The sequence below is a fragment of the Copadichromis virginalis genome, linkage group LG4, assembly GCF_057382275.1.
Source record: "Copadichromis virginalis isolate Kocher_CV1m ecotype Utaka linkage group LG4, C_Virginalis_male_GT1.1, whole genome shotgun sequence".
In the NCBI taxonomy this organism is placed as follows: Eukaryota; Metazoa; Chordata; class Actinopteri; order Cichliformes; family Cichlidae; genus Copadichromis; species Copadichromis virginalis.
The window spans coordinates 35,962,472-35,977,875 of record NC_140621.1 but is presented as its reverse complement, the minus strand read 5'-3'; the positions used below and the strand labels follow the sequence as shown (position 1 = coordinate 35,977,875).

Here is a 15,404-nt window from a genome sequence, read left to right as displayed (position 1 = left end):
TGGCCCCGCCCCTCCCTGAGCCTGTTTCTGCCACAGGTTCCTGTTAAAAGGGAGTTTTTCCTTCCTACTGTTGCTCACAGGGGGTGATGATGGTTTAGGTTTCTCTGTATTACCTCAGGGTCTGACAGTATAAGATGCTAAAGAAATAAGAGTGAATGAAACATGACCTGTGCCCTCAGCAGCACTTCACTGGGACGTGACAGTGATGTCAGTGTCGCTGAGAGTCTGAAACAGCTTCAGCACCTTTACCTGGTCAGGTGTTACATCACTGCAGCTGCTGTCTCATTAAGTTAATTTTGGAAATGTCAGTCACAGGGGGGTTGGGGTACCCTGTGAGTGGGCGTGGCTACTCTACGATCATGTGGTTTAACGCTGGCTTTTTCAGTTCAGCTTGAATCACTCGGCTTGAAGCTTCCAGATGAGCCTTTGCAAACCAGTGGGTGACATCGTGGATACGTCTGTCTTTTATTTACAGTCTATAGTCTATCCTGACACTGGGAGCGTTCAGGTCCGTGGACAGAGCGATGCTGATGTCCGCCTGTCTCACTCTGGTGTGTCGGCGTGTGTTTCCTGTGTGTGTTGATGCCGTGGCATCGGGTCTTTGGCTCAGGCGAGAGAGAGCATCAGGCCTGCAGCTAGCTGACATCATTAGCATCGCCCACAGTGAGAACTGTTGGCAGGATGGACTGAGGAAGCTGCCACGGCCTCTATGGGCGGGCGGCGGAGCCAGGTGGAGACACCTGAGTGGGACTCAGAGGACATGTTTACAGCAGAAACAAATAAATCACAGTGCTGATGAAAGCAAAGGCAGACGTGACGCCTCATCTTCAAGGCAGGCATGTGCCGGCAGAAACGTGTGTGACGAGTGGCTTTAATGTTTGGTTTGTAAAACATAAAAATAGATATGTTAGTGACACCTTCTTCTTCTTCCCAGCAGTTAAAACTGGAACAACATGATCATTAGTAATCAATGAGTTTGTGGACTGATTAATCCAAACACTGAGTCTCCTCTGCAGAGGCAGAGTGACGCAGGGGGAGGACAGAGGGTGCAGAGGGACACCATCTCTGCACGTATAAAATAAATAAAATAAAAATAAAAATGCCATGTTAAAATAAACACGTTTATTTTAACATGGCAGTCTATAGGGACAGACTCGCTGCTGCCTCTGCTGGACGTCAGAGGAACTGCAGGTTTCGATGGGTTTAACGGAGCTTTAACAACGTGCTGAGCGCTGGTTTAGATTTGACACAGAAACAAAGTTCACTTCTTTTATCTTCCTTTAGTTTTTATGGTTTTATGGAGGCGGAGCTTCATATTGTGAAGAATGGGCCTCATAGATACAGTAACCTGATCCCGCCTTCAGCCTGTCCACCTGCCTGTGTGTCGGGTATCTGCAGAGAGTTTACTGAACATCAGGGATTGTGCTTTTTGTCGTCTGCGGTCGGCAGACACACACACACACACACACACACACACACACACACACACACACACACACACACACACACACACACACACGTCTGTATTGATAATAACAGAATTCCATTCAGTGTAACTGAACACCTGTTTCAGCCTGAAGCACCTGTCCCTCTCTCCTCTAAGGAGAACATCTGAGTTTAATAAAATGTTCCTGCGTTCGTCTGTGAAACAACTCCATCATCGTCATCTTCATCCTGGACTATTTCAATAATATTATTAATTTTTCTGTCTTTTTATTCCCCTGTGTTCGTTTTTCTTTAATTTTCTTAATATTTTATTTAATTTCGTTTTAACATGTTTGTGTATTTACTTTATTTTTAAATGTTGTTCCTTCTCTTTCTTCATTAAAATGCTGAATTATTATTTAATTTTAAATTTATTTATTTGAAGCAATAATATGTCATATTTGTCGTATTCAATTTATTTTAATATTTTTTATTTGATGTCTTTACATTTTTATTTCATTATTTCTTTAAATATTATATCATTTTTCAATTTTATTTAACAATAATGTCATATTTAAATAAACTGAAAATTACTTTCTCGGTCGTTGGCGTGGTGATGCCCTGCTGCGGTTGCTTGGAAACCTCCTGTTTGCTTTTACGGAGCGGTTTCCCTCTGTGTGTCCGTCTGTGGGCCTCAGCGTCAGTCTTCATCACTGAAGCATCATCACCACACCGATGACATCATGTTTCCTGTCTGCAGGCAAAGGACAGCGACGACGATGAGGAGGTGGTGCAGGTGGACAGGGACCACTTCATGGACGAGTTCTTCGAACAGGTGAGGCAGCGCGCTCAGGTGACTGCAGGCAGTCATGTGACCACTGGGTTAAATCATGAACTGGACACTGTGAGGGTCGTAAACAGCAGCTGGGAACACTGGGACTGTTCAGTCTGAGACAAACGATTACTCAGAGGTCGCTGTTTGCACCGAAACAAAGACACAAAGGTGTCCTGAGGCAGACGCGACCGAAAACACAGAAATAAAAATGTTTTGGCTGCGATGGAGCGAGCTCAGGATTCAGGCTGCACGCCATCAGCACGTTGAAAAATATCAGCAAAAGCAGACAAAGAAGTAATGATGTGCAAAATCACATTAACCTTTAAAGCCCACCGTAGAACCAAGTCTGCCCGAGCGTAGCTTCATATCTTTACCTGCTGTAGTGACGTAGTTTGGAGCATTTCAAGTTGCTTTACATCAATATGCCCCAAGTTTTAATGACATGTTTGCATTAAGTTCATAATAACGAAATACATTAAACAAGAAAATAAAAGTCGTTTCTGTTTTTTTACACATATTTCGAGCTTCATCCCTCAGAATGCAAAGTTGCACAAAATCGTTTCAACCACAGGAAATTTATTCTGAGTGTCTTCATAGTTTCATTTTTGAGATTCAAGAATTTTTACAAACTGCAGGAAAAACAAATATAAATATTATTGTTCACAATTTACAAAAACCGCATCAAAATAAACTGTTTCCAACAGTGAAAGCACACAGGCACAAAGTAAACCTTTGGACCTGTGCGGCAGACAGGAACCGCGACCTGGGTCGAGCTGAGTTTCATATGCAAACTAAATTATTGCGCTAGCTTAAGTGGTTGAAATTCTACCAGGATTTAAAATGGTTGCACGAATCAGAGCGTGCACCCTTAAAAGGTTAATGGACATTAGGACGTCCCAGAGTAGAAGAACATAAACATCAACATGAAAACATCAAGTGAGCGAAAACTCATAAAACATCTTCAAAACATCAGAAACAGGCGACAGAAGTATGGGCTCAAAATGTGGTCATAAACTTTTTGTACTTGTAAATCAGGATTTGTATGTGTAAAAAAGATTTGTGTGTGGACTTAGAAAAAAACCCTGCAAGTTACAAGTACGGATTTTGACCCTATTTTTCTTCCTTTCATCTGATTGGTCAATGTCATGTCAATCACAAATGTAACGATCCAATCAGAGAACAGATGGGTTTGGCTGTCGAGGGGCGCTTTTTTTGAACTGCAGGTCCTTGAAGGGAATAAATGCTCTTTTACATGCCAACCCAGCGTTTTCCTTCATCACCACGAAGGAAAACAGTCTGTGGTCGTCCGAGTTTGGTGATTTTTGTGTCACAGGTCTACGTGTTTAATACAGGGACTTCCACAGCCTTTTCAACAGCGCTGCGGACCGCGGGGTGGGGGCGGGCAGTGTTTTGGAAATGACAGTCTTCATTACAAAGCTTTCTTCGTTATGAATTAGCATACATGTTTTTATTGAACATTTGAAGAACCAGCAAAAACAAACTCTTGTAGTTCACATAAAGTCAGAGATAGAAAAGACAAGGAGCAGGTGCATCTAGTACAGGTAGAGCTGCTGCAAAACCCCACAGAGCCCAGCAGCCAGCAGCAAATTCTGGATTCTTTGCTTTTAGTTAGCAGTTAGCATTAGCAGCACATCCTGCGTCCGATGTGAAAGGACCTTTATGCTGCGCACTGTGACTCACAGCAATGGTCCTGGGTCAGCCCTGACTTTGTGTTAAACTAATCCTAAAGTAATAATGTATTTCTAACCACTGATATAGCACAACTTTATCCTTTCAACAGCTGCTGAAAGTTAGGGGACCTAGCTGCTATCGGATATTTATATAGAGATCCTCCAGCTTCAAACTGTATCACCCTTCAAGGACCTGCAGTTCAAAAAAAGCGCCCCTCGACAGCCAAACCCATCTGTTCTCTGATTGGATTGTTACATTTGTGATTGACATGACATTGACCAATCAGATGAAAGGAAGAAAAATAGGGTCAAAATCCGTACTTGTAACTTGCAGGATTTTTTTGGCTAAGTCCACACACAAATTTTTTTTACACACACAAATCCTGATTTACAAGTACAAAATATTTATGACCACATTTCGAGCCCATACAGAAGCTGTAAAAAACTAAAGCTTGGCTTAAACAAGCTGTGATCAGGTTTAATGTTATCACTGACTGAGGCCCTAAAACCAGTTCATGATGGGAAATAAATGTCGTGTTTGAAGACTGATTTTGTTCTTGTGTGTTTTTGGTTCAGGTGGAGGAGATCCGAGGCTGTATAGAAAAGCTGTCGGAGGACGTGGAGCAGGTCAAGAAGCAGCACAGCGCCATCCTGGCCGCACCCAATCCTGACGAAAGTAAGACCCTCAGGCAGCCTCACGGAGCCGCCGCGACGTCTCGCAAACGTCTCAGTTTCAGCTTCTTTCCGACTCCATCGCCGCAGAGTACAACTAATGCAGTGACCAGCAGGTGGCGATATCTGCGGTTCTGTAGGAGTCTGTTATCTAAGGAGCTCGGACAGAAACGATTCGGGTGATGTTACCATGGTCGCTACAAACGAGAGTTTAACACCGAGCTGTGGCGACTTTCATTTTTGTGAAGTTGCTAAAAAAAAGTCAGAAATTAGCTTCAAAAATCATAAAAGAAACGAAGGCGACTGAACCGTGAACTGGTTAAAAGTAAGGAGGTATGAAGAGCAGCGTCACAGCGTATCCCTCCGCCACAGCAGCTGTGTGAGGTTGTGCTGGTCGATCGGCGGGCGCTCTCCAAACGCTGTCCACGTGTCAGAACCCTTCAGTAACTCGACCCCCGACCTCAGAGTGACCTCTAATCCCGTTAACTGCTGGCTGACGAATGCTGCAGCTCGCTGCTGGCAAACCGCCACTGAGCGCGCCCATCCGTTGCTCCGCCGCTCGTCCGGACACTGTGGGGGGACGATAAGAGCGTCTCCGGTCTGAGAGCACGAGGCCTGGCGAGTCCCAATCTCGACACGGCGTGCTGTGACTCAGCAACAATGACTCAATGTCAGCGCTGACACCGACAGCCACGTCTGCGCCGTCAGAGTCTCCGCCTCAGGGGTTCCGCTCCGCGTCGGGCTTCGACCCTTTTTAGCTCTTCGTTGGCGAGACGCCGTCCACGCCTTTTACCCCTGAAATCCTCCTGACAGAAGCCGCCTGCTGTCAGGTTTCCTTCGGTGTCGAAGAGGTCCAGAGACATTTCTGTCTCCGTGCACGAGCAAACTGCCTGGGTTTATGAAATGTGGAGTTGATGCTGGTTAATGGCGTGCATGAGCAAAATGAGCCTCTGAGGAAGTTCTAGCAGCAGGAAACGTAAACAGGCGCTGAACGGCGACTTTGTCGAACAGCTGACTGTGAACAGCTGACTGTGAACAGCTGACTGTAAGTCATCAGCTGGACCCACCTGCTGTGACCTCGTAGCGCCCGCACGCCGCCCGCTCCTGTTTAGCCGCGTGAGGAGATGATTTATAACCTTCTGTGTCTGTTTGAAGAACAGGATGCGGCTTCATGTTTGCACCTTTTCTGTTTGCTCTGCATGCTGTCCGACTGTCTGCACGCTGTTTTTCTCTTTTGTTGCTGCATGATTTAAGTTCTTTTCCTGTTTTTCCATCCTTTCCTTTTTCCTTTCCTCCACCCTCTCCTCCCTCTCTCTCGCTGTCTTCGTCTCCTTCGTCGCCGTCGCTCCCTCTGATCCCCGCCCTCATGCTGTGAAGTCTGTTTAAACTGCATGAAGTGACGTTAACCTCGGAGGAGATGACGAGCCTCGGCTGCCTCGCCGTAAGTGTGTGTAACGCTGTGAGTGTGCGGTGACATGTGAAACCCTTCGGTCGGCGTGAGCTGTGCAGGAAAATGACCGAAGGGGAACGGGTGGGCGCAGCTCTACCTGAGAGTCAGTGCTGTTACACGCCGATACGGGCTAACGAAGAAACGCTGCGTCTACAGGGTGACCCCGACCAAACGCGCCCTCGCTGCAGAGCTACTCTCAGATGCATGCTGGGAGTTTGTGAGACTTTTATAATCCACAAATCTGAGTTTAAACCTGGTTAACTGAAGACTTCTTCCCAGCACACGGACGCTACACGACGCAGAATCATTGCTGCATCATAACTATTGACCCCTGATATCTGCTGGGTCCCAAACTCCTCAAAACTAAACCCGGAAACAAATCTGAACGTTTCCAGAGTTTCCAGAGCAAGCGAACGACCGTGTGACATCACAGGGATCCTGAATGTTAGTGATGCTTTACATGTTTACGGCGAGGAACATTAAGCAGAGTTAAAACACGAGCGCAGCCACACGGTCTCCAAGTATTTTAGGTTACATGAAAGCAGAGCGTTGACGTTCTTCTTTAAACCCTACAGCAGATCGAATGTTAAAGGATGTTCGGTGACGTCTGCAGTACAGACAGCGGCTGAGGTTCTGGAGCTCAGACGGGATCTCTGATGTCTTTAAGCGTCACTTCGTGTTCGTCTGACCTCCGACTCTTCTTCTCCTTCTGGTGAAATCATGTCGCTTTCTGTCTTCTTCTCCCCCTCAGTTCTGGGTCAGCTCGCGCTCAGCTGCCGACAGGCCGTCATGCAAAATGCATCCCTGTGTTTCTGCCTGAATAATGCATGATGGGAATTGTAGTGAGAGCAGAGGAGTACAGCCCATTCATAAACACCCCGCTCGGCCTCGTTCGTCGCAGACCGATATCCGTCCAACGCTCGTCGTCGTCGCCTGACAGGAAGAGGAACAAACCGGTGACCTTGACTAGCTCGTGGTCTCAGTCGCTGGTTTCAGGTCTCCCTGAATAAAACGTGACGTTTGTTTTGGGCGTCATCAGCATCAGGAAGGAGCAGGAAGTAGGATTTTCTGTGTGGCTGACGGGTCGCTGCCGCACGGATCCACAGTCCCTCCGTCGTCACGCCTCCATAGCCCAAGAGTACTGTGGGCACTTCCATCTTTTATGTACAGCCTGTGGAGTCAAAATGGAGGCACCTGCGTTCAGGCGTACTGGAGGTACAACAACTTCCTGTTGTTATGGTAACACGTTGAAATTCGGCATCACTCGTTTCGTCATATCGGACCGACGTATTGTGATCTCGATTCTGTAGGAATTTGTCCTGATTTTCAGAATAAAAGTACCTGAAAGTGTAAAGAAAGATTTTTGATATAAAAAGAAACCGATGAAGCTTCAGGTCACGTTGGAGACCAACTTCCTGTAAGTCTATAACATGGCCGACGACCACAAAGGGGCAGAAAATGAGTGATTATGATCAGCTCAAGACACAGGCTCGCCGCACAGAAAAGTAAAGTCAGTGTTTAACCGTCACACGTGGAGAGGACCTCGCTGAGGCCGCCGCTACAGCGTCACGTCTTTTCTTTACCAGCAGTTTTAAAAAAGTCGCTGACTCGTCAGAAATGAGTGGAAAAAGGTCATCAGTGGGCTAAACTGAGCTGTGTGCAGCCTCTGCAGGCATGGATGTGCTGACGTTCGAGTCCCACTCGCAGACTGTTCCCTAGCTTTAGCATGACATGCTAATGAGAGCTGCAGGAGTGAAGCGAGTCAGTGGCGGGAAAGGCCAAGCGGCGCTGCAGCGCTTGTAAATCTCAGCGCGCAGCTGCAGTTGGCGCCTGCTGCCTCCGCTGTCCTCCATCATGGCTGACAGGATGTGATGTTTCTGCACGCCCTCCTGCTCGTCTGCTTCCTCCAGCCTCAGCGCTTACACGACTGCGTGCATCGACCTGATTGGACTCTTAGTGGAAGCCTCGATACACCAGCAGTGAAGGGGGAGGCAAACACGACAGCTCAGCTTCTACACAAAACCAAGAGCTGCTTAGCAAAAACAGCTAACAGCCAATCAGAGCCTCTGAATTCAACTCCGACTCGTCGCTGGGAGTTTGAAGGGAAGAGGTGGAGGTCAGGTGGAGTTTGAAGAGGCTGCTCTCAGAACACCAGTTTGTTTTTAACCTCGTCAGATCCAGCAGAAGTCTCGTGATGGTGAAACACCCGATCGATCCTAGAGAATACAAATGATCAAATATGAAATATAAATTAACCATGAAGGGAAATACAGATGTTTGTCTTTCTCTGGCGTTCCAGAAGCTTCCTGAAGAGATCAAACGTGAATCATTTTTCATGATCGTTTCACAAATAGCAGCTCGTCAAATATGAGGAATAATAAAAACCTGATGATAACCCAGAACAACCGTTTTATTGTGTTAGGGCCAGATCTGAGTCAGGAACACCTGTACACCAGGTGCTGGCAGCTGACACCGACAGGAAACAGGCTCACAGTGTTGGATCTTTATGATGTCAGAGAGGACCACAAAGCCCGCCCACCCGCTCTTCAAACTTTTTGCAGCCAATCAGAAAAAAGCTTTAGCCTTAACGAGTGAGACTGTTTCAGCTTTAGCTTCAGATCTCTGCTGTTGGCATCACAAACTCACTGTGTTGGTTCTTTTCTTTGCAGAGACCAAGCAGGAGTTGGAGGACCTCACAGCTGACATCAAGAAGACAGCCAATAAAGTTCGCTCAAAATTAAAAGGTACGTCCTGGCGCTGCTGCAGGAAACATCACGGTGCAGGCGAGGAGCTCTGATGAGGAAGCATCTTCTCAGACAGAGCGGAGACGCTCGTATCCAAACCCATTTATATCGACGTCCTGCTGCAGACAGCGCCGAGTGAATTCACGACGCATTCTTTAATTACTTTACAGGATCTACTGCGAGGCTCTAGAAGTTCACATTACTCGCTGTAAGTCAGTTTGGGTTCTCAGGGAAATCTCTGAAGGACGAGTGTATTTATATTCCTGTCCCATCCCAGCAGCATGAATCCGTTTCCTGCTGCTGTTTGAAGAGGCAGGACTTCGTGCTGCAGCCTGAGAGCTTATTTCGGTGCGCTGTGAGCAGCTTGTTTCAGCACAGAGTCAAACACGAGCTCAGCGCGCAGCTTGCAGGTGATTTTCAGCGTCTGTGAACGTTTGAGTTTTGCTGGTTGCTGTAAAACTCTTCAATTAAAAGCAGGATAGTTTACAAGTGTAAATAAAGACCCAGAACAAGGTAAAGAAGGATTATTCTGAACGGATTCATGCAAAGCAGCTATATCAAAGAGTCCAAGAACATGCAGATGGAGGTAGAAATGAGGAGTAGGGTCCTTAAATTACCTGTCAATGACGCGTGTCAGAGGATGTAAAGCTTGCCGTTGTCCCGCCCCCTGATCCACAGCCAAGCTGGCTCACAATCGATCCAGAAGTGGTGATGTCACGTAAGTATAACTTTTAGAGTCAGTCGTACGCTCGGGATCTTTGGTCTATTTGTGTGTTCCTAATATTTTGGACACTGACCTCTGAAAGCCCCTCTCTTGTTCTCACCTGTGTGAAACATGTGACCAGTTCTTTGTGACATTCACAGCAAATAATTCACCTGTGAACAGGTGACACAGGAGGCCACGCCTCATGAGGCCGCCATTCCTACACCCGTGACGTTTTAATGTGAGTCCAGCTTTATTGGAGGGTTTACGGTGTTTTCTGTTGACCTTCAGCAAAAGAAGACAATGTTCAGAAACAGGCGTGGCGGTATATCGAGCAGCAGTCGTTGGTACAGCAACACACGCACTCGCAGGCCAATGAGCTTAAAGCTACTGAGTCAGTTCATGCTGAAGGTTCAAGGACATCACCGCTTTAATATGAACACCCTGAGGATGAAACACACTCACACACACACCAGAACGATGTGCGGTCTGAGAATAGCGCTGATGCTGGAGATAAAGCTATAACTGGAACCCCTGCGAGGCTACGAGTGTTTTTATAAACACACACAGTGCAGCAGGTCCTACTGTAGATCTGTCATCCTCGGGGGGTGTTTGAGGGATGGGTACAGACAGGCTCTGCCCACAGCAGATTTGTGTTCTTAAAAAGTCTTTGTCTCCGCGTCTGAGCGACTGTGGGTTCAGACTGTGAAACTGTCCAGTTTTTAAAGAGACAGTACCCCTGAATAACATCTGAAATAAGCCCGGCTGCAGTTGCATAGCAGCTTACAGAGGTGGGGCAAGCACATCCACGCCACGAGGTGTTCTGGCGTGACGCGTCGATATTATGTTTTTGATGTTGTCAGCGGTCAGGATGTGTGCGATAAAGCCCTCATTCAAAGATTCACTCATCTGCTGGACTTTTACCAAGAAGAGCAAAGTTTGGGGATGAAGCTCCTTTTTTTAGACATTCTGCTTCCTATTTCTATCTGTTTCAGTAACATCAATCATCAGTGTGTTCATCAATATGTCAGATTTTCTGTTTCATCATGCTCCTGGACCGTGGTCAGCATGAAGCTCATAGTCCTGCAACAGATTTTTACGTAAGAACAAACATGTTTTTTTCTAAATAAGCTAAAGATGCTAAAGTCGTCCTCAATCACACGAGGACCCACAAGCTGTTGCTTACTCACCGAGTTTTCATCTCACTGTCACACAGACAAATGCACACCAACACCGCGCACACACACACCATCAGTGCTACGTGATACTGCTGAGTCATTGTGGATCCAGCAGCGAGCAGCTGGGCCACGAGCCAGGAAGCACACACACACCGTGATTTTATCACATTACAAGATATCAACTTGCATTAATTTCATGGAGACTTAAAGCAGGTCCTAGCATAAGATTTCATCATCTTCATTACCACAGTGTTCCCAACAGACATGGGTCCCCACATTGTATCTAAAACAAGAACAGTGACTGAGTGGAAACCATTATGTAAGCATTTCAGCTCATCAAATGCCAGAGACAAACTCACATCAGAGTCACATGACACAGGACAGACCTGCAGCCGGTTACCATGGTGTCCACGCATGCACACACACTGCACTGAGGTAACGTCCAGCTGTGACGTTCTTTTCATTTTACATTCCTCACAGATCTCAGTCTGTCTGACCTTGCATTAGTTCATCTGCAGCTCTAGTCTTTGCATCGCCCCCTTCAGGCTGACAAGCTTATTACAAAATCCACACTTCAGGAGCGGTTCTCATGCTGTGGGCAAAAAGCCACTAAGGAATTGGCAATAATCACCCAATATAAAGAGAAACTAAGACGAATAACTAAATCAAATCAATCTACTGCGGAGTTTGTGCTGAAGTAACACAAACAAATGTTCACAGCAGACGAGGAGAAACGTGTCGGTTCCTGTTACTGCAGCCAAAGGTTTAGTGTTTGTAGGTTCAACAGTGTTTGTGTTCACTGCAGTCAGGCTGCTTCAGTTTGACATCGTTACACTTAACAGAGCTTTTGACGCCATGTAGTCGACCTCTGCTGTCACAGCTTCTGGATTGTAATGAAGGTTTTAATCTGTGAAGTTGGACTTTTATAAACACAGGTCATGTTTGAGAATTAGAAAGTATCTCTAACACCAGCTGTACAAATCATGCACGTCGTTTACGGTCAGAGCAGCGACAAAGCAGATTTCAGCCTGAATATATGACAACAGACCTGATTTTGACACATCGACGTTGTTCCTGTGGAGCTTCTTTGGTGTTGCATTATTCAACTTCATTCGAGCGCTGAGGCGATGAAGCAGGGTGAGGATGAGGGGGGCAGTGTTGGTGAACAGGCTGTTTAACGTCAGTTTACTGTCCCATTCTTTCATTTGTCATATGGAAAAAAAACATTTTCAAAAATGTGTTTCCCTGCTGCTCAACGAAGGCAGCGAGTTTCAGTTTCCTGCATGAATTCTGAAAGAGGCCAAAACACATTTAGCAGAAACACTGGACACAAACCGCTGCGCTGGTGGAAGGATGAAAGATGTCTGTTTGCTGTTTGGAGTTTTGGTGGTTTCAGTAATTCAGTGTTGTTATTATATTGAATTACTCGCTTTCAGTCTTTGGTTGAAGTTCACTATGATAACCTTAGTTTGAAGCTGTTTAACGGTTTTCTCAGTGAACCTGCTGAACTCTGAGCGAGGCGTTCGGTCCTCGTTCGCCCTCGTTGTTTCCCGTTGGCGCGTCTGTTGCGTTGCCAGCTTTGCTTCAGCGTTGAACTCGCTCTGTTTGTTTTCCCGCAGCAATCGAGCAGAGCATCGAGCAGGAGGAGGGGCTCAACAGATCATCAGCGGACCTCAGGATCCGTAAGACGCAGGTGAGCCGTGCTTTTGTCAGGAGAGCAGATGTGACGTGGAACATCTGACCTCTGAAACAAGCCACGTGTACGGGGTCGTTTCAGCTGCATGACAATAAATTCATACCTTTCAAGTGAAACCTCATACGCTCGTTTTGACATCACCGTTTCAAACAGGCCAGAAAGCCCTCCTCCTGACCCCTGACCCCTGCTGGATGTTAGGAGGCTATTTTGTGTTTAATTGCCCTTCCAGCTGAAATGTTAACAGCCCCTTCATGCAAGCGGTGACCCTTGACCCCGTGCTGTCACCCACTCAAGGATCCTCCCTTCCTGCTGTACCTTCCTTTCTTCTTTCTGTTCTAACGTCCTACTGAGCGTGTGCGCCTCCTCACAGGAACCATGTGACTTGGTGCTATTTGTGTTCTCCAGGCGCCCTCTCGCCTCCGCAGCTCGTCTCGTGATTTGTCTGTAATTTGACCCTGCAGTATTCTGCTTTGTCATTGGCTCCTGGCTCCCCCCACTCCTCTCCAGCAGTCTGCTCCCTGCTGCCTCCTGGTGGCAGAGAAAAAGAACTGCAACACCACTGACAGCAGTGTGCGTGCTTTATGTCTGAACGCACACACACACATGATCTGATGAGACAAAGCTTTTGATGCATTTTAAGCTTTTCAAAGCTGTTTTATTGTCATCTTATAGTTTTGTCTAAATGTGTGACACACAGGTGTAGATTTCAGGGTGGAGGCCGAACGAGCCACAAAACTGCAGAGAAGTTTTTTATGAATGCAGACGTGGATGAATTTATGGCTCCAGGTAAAAGTGTTCTGTGTTCCTGCAGCACTCGACATTGTCACGCAAGTTCGTGGAGGTGATGACTGAGTACAACACCACGCAGTCCAAGTACCGTGACCGCTGCAAGGACCGCATCCAGAGACAGCTGGAGATCAGTGAGTACACAACACGCCAGCAACACGCAGTCTTACTGTATGTCAGCACCATGGTTGTTCAGAGGTCAGAGGTCATCTCTCAACCTGAAGGCTCGAAGGTCTTGATGACTCTGAACTGGCTGTAGGTGAGATAAAGCTTTGAGTGGTCAGCGAGACTAGAAAGGCAGCACAAACCTGTGGATGGAAGATAATGACAATCTAAACATCAGAGCTGCTGCTGTTTGAACCCACATCTGTCCGTGTGGGGCTGGCTCACCGCTGCCTCTGCTGGACGTCACAGGAACTGCAGCTGTTGGTGTTTCAGTCAGTTTGATGGCTGTAAATAATAAATGAGGTCAACACAGTGTGTAGATAAACATCACAGGACAACACACACACAGGGACACACACACTGATGCAGACAGATAAACAGTACAGACTGCAGAGGCCGCGTGCAGCTACTTTCCTCTCAGCAGCATCAGCTGACCTTCACACAGCTGCCAGACTTACCCTGTGTGGCCAAAAGTTTGTGGACACATGGCCACTGTGAAAACATGGAACATATTACAGGGCTCTAGAGTGCCACCAATTTGGTCGCAAATGCGACCAAATTTTTCAGTGGTGCGACTAAAAATAAATATTTGGTCGCACAGGTGCGACCAACTGTTCCGGTAACAAAAAAAAATCTCTGTAACTCTCCGTGTGGTCAACAACAGACACACATTTTGCCCCTATCGTGGACTAAACCAATCAGAGATAGTCAGGGGCGGGACCTCTCTGATTGGCCGTGGTCCAGTTGAAAGTGCAGGTGGAAGAGAGAGGTGAGTAGCTTGAATAAAGCGATATCAATTCATTAACGGATTCCACACAAAGACCTAAACACGGAGCGGACCCAACACATCAGAATCAGCTTCGTCTTTCTCGGCTTTCTCACCCGACGGCCTGAACACGGACACGCTGTCGGAGCTTAGCGATTCTTCGGGTCCGCGCTGTGTTTACGTCTTTTTGCGCTGATTCTGAGCTGCAGGTTTTGCCTCTCTCCAACCAAAATTCACCGAGCCTGCAGCAAAAGAAGCAGCAAACTGCGCTTCACATTTGATCAATGTCGTCATGAATTCCCTCTGACTTTTGCTGTTTTGCTTCCACCACGATAAAAATCACACTTCCTGCACAGCTCTCTCTCTCTCTGTACTTCAGGAACAGTTTCCCCGTCTCAAATCTGTTTTCTGCATTATTCATTCGCTTATTACCCACCAGTCTAGCGTTGTTTACAGCGCTTTTTCTTTTTTCACTTAAATGACCTCGGACAAGAAAGCCTAATTTCTGCTGTTCAATACTGAAGAAATTTAAATTTCTTAAAATTATGCAAAATTGCAGAATATTTTTAAGGTTATCTGCTATAAAAAGCCAGACCAGGAAAATCTCCTTCATGTTTTCCTGTGTTTTATTCTCAGTTACTTTCACACAAAGGCATCTGCTGTGATTTTCACAATTCTGATGAAGTCTCATGTGTATCAGTACTGATAAATGATCAGAATTATAATATTTCTGACTGTCTGAGGCTAAATTGAATCAAATCAGGACTTTGAGAACCGGAATTGAATGGATTATAGAAATCAGTGATGATACTCAGCCCTAGTGAGCAGCCTAGGCCTGAGAGAAGTGGATGTAGCTGTGGGTAACAAGAAAAGATGAAAAGAACGATTGATAACTTTTTTGTTAAGTTAAGGCCTGATCTGTCTGAAATTCATAGCCAGTGCTCTGACACGGTGCCATCAATATTTGAATGCTGAAAAAGCACAGTGTATCCAGAAAACACATTATATGCTGCAGTAAATGCACTGCCCAAGTGTCCCCTCTCCCCACGGCCTTTCAGCAGCAGACAGCAGCAAACAGGTCGTCAGAGGAGGCCAAGATGATGATTAAGTTTTTAACATTTTCTACAATATTGACAAAGCACTTTAAGCACAAGTTTGTTAGTTAATAATTTAGAAATTAATATTGTCTGTATGGACTTCCCCCCCCAAAGAAAGTGCACATGTAAAACTGCGGTGTTAAGCGATGCGGTTGAAAAATTTGAGTGCGCCTAACTTTTGTGCCGGTACGCCTAA

At 46.3% G+C, this 15,404-nt stretch overlaps 1 protein-coding gene across 1 annotated transcript in view; it reads left to right on the top strand.

The window, feature by feature from the left end:
• LOC146712080 (syntaxin-1B) overlaps nt 1-15,404 on the top strand; it is a 49,435-nt gene that overhangs the window by 24,639 nt on the left and 9,392 nt on the right. The window contains exons 2-6 of the mRNA XM_085455227.1: nt 2,186-2,260; nt 4,528-4,627; nt 8,743-8,817; nt 12,318-12,391; nt 13,206-13,314. Of these exons, the coding sequence (XP_085311353.1) occupies nt 2,186-2,260; nt 4,528-4,627; nt 8,743-8,817; nt 12,318-12,391; nt 13,206-13,314 (433 nt within the window). The remainder of the gene's footprint in view (nt 1-2,185; nt 2,261-4,527; nt 4,628-8,742; nt 8,818-12,317; nt 12,392-13,205; nt 13,315-15,404) is intronic.